The following is a 4,979-nucleotide window of genomic DNA, read 5'->3' on the forward strand; positions in this document are numbered from 1 at the left end:
TAGATTTACATTAACTGATTTTATCTAATAATTAAATATAATCTCAGCACAGTAATTGAAGACCAGGGCTAATTTAGTAATCTCACTCACAAATAAAGGCGCTTCCTTAAAAAGGTGACGAATTTGGCTGACAATACGGTTAATTAATTAATAAACTACTGGAACAGAGAGGTAGTTGCGGGGGCAAAACAGTCATTGTACTTTAAAGAACTAAAATGTTTTCATTCGTACCAGAGCCTATGAAACTCACTTTAATGGTATATAATTTCAGTTTCACATTGAAGGCAGGAGATCCGAAAGTTTACACACAATATACCTGAGAATCGTGCAAAAGAAAAAATAAAAAGGAATTAAAGAATTTTTAATCAAATTGGAATATATTTTTAGATTTCACTTTTTGTTTCTTCATTATTTTATCGCTTGTTCTTTTTAGTTATTTCTTCTTCACAAAACTAAGGGAAAAAAAAAAGAAAAAATAAAAAACTCTCTCGATGATCGTATGATCATTTGCTGAAAGTAAATTTGATTTTTGTGTTACGGATTGAGAAATCGTATCTGGGTTGTGCTTGTTTTGATTGAAAGTTGACGGGTGTACAGAAATTCTGTGCCACCGATGCCTGATAACCGCCAGGTTAAGAGCAATGCTGTGGCAAATCAATCCGCTGATAACATTGAAGGTAGTTTAGATTTTTTGTGTACTTTTGGTGACAGGGGATCCAATTCTGTCTTTGTTTTTGAAATGGTTGTTTGATGGGAGGATTGTCAATTTTTGTGATAGAATTTGGTTGTTTTTGTGATGATCAATGATACAATGTCTGTTTGTGCGGTTATATGTTGAAAATTTTGATATTTCGTATGCAAGTTTGTATCTTTGTCATGTGAGTATTGCCGTTTTTCATCCCTGTGAATTTTGACGCAATGCTTGAATTTGGCTTTGAATCATCAGGAATTGTTAAAGTTGAAAAGTTCTTAAATTATTTGTTTTGATTTTTGAAGCCCCTTTTAGATGTTTGGTGATGTGGGTTGTGGTTTTGAGAATTTTTTTTTGCCCCCCAATTGATGCAATGTGCATTGAGGCTTTTGGAAGATGGTGGCTTGAAAAGCTTATTTGAATGGAATTTCTGAATCTTTTATTTGTTTGTGAAATTTTGGCTTTGAGCTTTGAGTGAGTTGAAGAATTCAATGAGTCTTTAAAGATGTGAACTTGATCGGTTTCGTTTGTCTTGTGCATTGCAGAAGCAATATGGCGGTTGAAAATTCATGATAATCAAGAAGGGGGTGGTGTGGCCCAAGCGAGCCCATACCCTGCTCGTCCAGGTGAACCAGATTGTTTGTTTTACCGGAGGACTGGATTGTGTGGGTATGGAAGCAATTGTCGTTTCAATCATCCAGCATATGCTGCTCAGGTTATTCATTTTCTTTTGACAATTTATTGTTTTATGCAGATGTGAATTTATTCTAGGGGAATAGATACTGTCTGGTGCTTTTACACAATGTCCTCATTTTGAAGTGATGATAATTTATTATCAATTTATATTTTCTTTTCTTGCTTGTTACATAAATGGGGTAGTTTGATTGTATATTTTGTCTTAGAGTCTGATCACATTGTTTTTTTCACAGGGTGCTCAATATAGAGAAGAACTCCCGGAGAGAAATGGACAACCTGATTGTGGGGTAAAATTCTTCCTATGTTGAGATATTGCGCTGGTCTTGACGTTGCCATTGTGATTTATCATAATAGAACTTTTATCCAGAAAGAAAGAAGAAAGGGATGTGCTCTATCTATTTATGTAGATGTGAGCCTGTAGTTGTTTTGGGGGGGGGGGTAGGAGAATGAACGAATGGGCAAAATGAGAATCCACTTATTAAGTACGCAAAATTGATATTACATTAATGAGAAACATGTGCCTTTAATTGGTATTTATTCTACCTTTGTAATGTACATTCCTCTTGAAATTTCTGTCTGAATTAAATGAAATAATATGTTTCATTTGTTGCTAGTTTTATTGTTTATAAGATGTCAGGCTTGTTCCTTGCACGACCTCTCTGATTTGGAAGTTATTTTAAACCAGGGCTTGCCCCAAAACATTAACTGAGAAGCTTAGATGGATGATACAGCATCCTGTGTATTATCTAAACCTCTTGTCGGAACTTGGTTCATATGTTGCTATGTTTATTTGATATGATGCACATTCATTTGAAATCACTTGAAATAAGGGATAATGTCAGCCTCAGAGATTTCCAACGTTTTAATATGTATGGAATTCCTATTTCTGTTTGATAATAGTCATTAGCCATCATTAATGTGCTAAGTAATTTCCTTGACAAGCTCTAACTTTTCTATTTTGTGACTCGTTGCCTATGAATGCCCACTGCAGTATTATTTGAAGACGGGGACCTGCAAATATGGATCAACATGTAAATATCATCACCCGAAGGATAGAAATGGTGCTGGACCAGTTTCATTCAACATTCTTGGCCTTCCTATGCGTCAGGTACCTGTTTCCCTCTTGAATTTCACAACTAATAACTTTTGCATTCTTCCTATGCATGGAAGGTCTTGGATGCTGCGTATACAATTCCTAAACCATGTCCTCCTTTTGTTTAGGATGAAAAATCATGTCCTTATTACATGCGGACTGGATCATGTAAGTTTGGAGTTGCATGCAAGTTTCATCATCCCCAGCCTTCATCACTTGGAACTGCCTTACCTCTAACTGGAAATGCTTCATTGGGATCTATGGGGTCATCAGTTTTGCCTTCATCAGGTCTTCAGTATGCAGGTAGCCTTCCAACATGGTCATTACAAAGGGCCCCTTATTTATCTTCACGTTTACAAGGAACGCAAAGCTATATGCCTCTCATTGTCTCTCCTTCTCAAGGCATTGTACCTGCACCAGGCTGGAACACTTACATGGTCAGTGAGCTATATCTTAAGTTGAACAGAGTGTCTCTGAAATATGATGCTTGTATAGAAATAATCTGATAGAAATGGAGGTAATCTTACATCACTAACGCGCGGTTTCACCTCGGTCATTAACAGCTGGAAGGTGTAGTGCTTTATTTATTATTATTATTATTTTTTTGGGGGGTCAAAATAATCAGGTAACTTTATGTTGATTTTGGAGCATTAGCAATGCTGCAAGGACTGCTGTGAGCTTATGATACACAATTCAGATTTGTTAGGTTCTTAGTGGCTTCTTATATGCAATGATGCTAGGACAAAGTTTACTGTCTTTTGCTCTGATGGAAATATCTCAAATAAACTCCTGTTGAATTGCAGCAATTAAGAAGCTGATCTCCTTTTACCTTTTTTCATTCTACTCATGTTAATATGAAGATTCGTCTGACCTCATCTGCTAATTTAGTGCTCATACAAGTAGCTGCAATTTCAGATTCCAATCACGTTAACACTGAATCTTAATCAGGAGCTATTGTGCTGAATTGTACCACTGAAAATTTTCTTATTTTATTTCCTTTTTATGCCTTCACTTCTTAATCAGGGAAACATCGGGCCTTTATCTCCAACAAGTATTGCTGGATCCAATCTCATTTACAGTTCTAGGAATCAAGGTGACTTAGGCGCTGGCGCGCAGATGCACATATTGTCAGCATCAAGTCAAAATTTACCTGAGAGACCTGATCAACCAGATTGCCGATATTATATGAACACTGGAACCTGCAAATACGGAGCTGATTGCAAGTTCCACCACCCAAAGGAAAGGATTGCTCAATCAGCAGCAAGTAATATAGGCCCACTTGGCCTTCCCTCAAGACCTGTAAGTTACTATCTTATAGTGACTCATAATAGTTTCATATGGTATTTTAGATTATCTAATTATTATTTGTTTCATAAATTATAGCCGACAAATCTTGACTTGCAACTGTTTCATTATGGATGATGAGTTTCGTATAAGCATTCTAATATTTTTGGAACATCTCTCACTATTATGCTTCTTCATATTCTTTGGCTTTTCTTAGTTTTTCAAATTCTGATATTTGTATTGAAAAATGAATTCCTAGTTTGCTAATATGCAGGGGCAAGCTATATGTTCAAATTACAGTATGTATGGAATCTGCAAGTTCGGCCCAACTTGTAGATTTGATCATCCATATGCAGGATATCCTATTAACTACGGTTTGAGCCTTCCACCGCTATCTATACTGGATTCTTCTCTCATGAATCATCAAGCCATATCAGCAACTCATTCAATTGAGACTTCTCCTGATGCGTCATCAAAAATTCCCAACTGGGTACAGAATTCTGATGCTGTGAGCGTGCAGCATCAGAACCCAGATATGAAGAACTCAACTACAAAGAATTCAGATGATTCTTCCAAAGTCGATCATCCTCCTCACTCCGTGCCAAATTGTTCAGAACCTCCACACGATCAGTCAAACTAAATTATTACATTTTTGGTTGTTCTCTTTGATTTTTGTCACTCGGTACTTCGAAGGAGATTTTAAGACTTGTACCTCCCACCCCCCATTTATTTCTTTTCTTTTTTTCACCTGTGTTTCTGCCGGGAGAATGGTGTAGGTTGTTTGGAGATTATGAGGGAGCAAAAGCTTAGCTTGCGGGGGGGCATGGAAGGCATTTTTTGTGGTGAATAAATAAAATGCAGGTGAAGAGATGTAAACGATTCCATTTTTACTGTTGAACTATTTCCTCTTCTTTGGATGATAATACCCCATTTTGCTTGTCAACAAAGAGTTTGGTTGAATGTTTTGGATTCGATCGCTGTCTGTTCATATGGTTTGCATCTCATGCCTTGCAATTTACAGGAAATTGTTGGCAAGTTAAACAAACCAATTCATACATAGCACAGAACTCACATTGAAGCAAAACATGGGGTGACAGTTTTGTAAGGAATGGAATGGAATCCAATGGAATTGGGCCTTCATTATTAGTTTGGTCCAATATACATACATAAATATGGCTCCCACCACATTTACCAAAATGTTCAAGTTATTGCCCA

General features: G+C 36.7%; 1 protein-coding gene across 1 annotated transcript; it reads left to right on the top strand.

Annotated features, from left to right (window-relative positions):
- The first annotated feature begins 269 nt into the window (after positions 1-269).
- On the top strand, positions 270-4,736 carry LOC102610029 (zinc finger CCCH domain-containing protein 3). The gene is made up of 7 exons (XM_006469534.3): positions 270-677; positions 1,237-1,406; positions 1,621-1,674; positions 2,379-2,495; positions 2,609-2,917; positions 3,504-3,779; positions 4,039-4,736. Exons 1-7 carry the CDS (start codon positions 614-616, stop codon positions 4,402-4,404), a joined length of 1,356 nt encoding a protein of 451 aa, XP_006469597.1. The 5' UTR covers positions 270-613; the 3' UTR covers positions 4,405-4,736.
- Positions 4,737-4,979: the final 243 nt, after the last annotated feature.

Source organism: Citrus sinensis, chromosome 2, assembly GCF_022201045.2.
Source record: "Citrus sinensis cultivar Valencia sweet orange chromosome 2, DVS_A1.0, whole genome shotgun sequence".
Taxonomy (NCBI): Eukaryota; Viridiplantae; Streptophyta; class Magnoliopsida; order Sapindales; family Rutaceae; genus Citrus; species Citrus sinensis.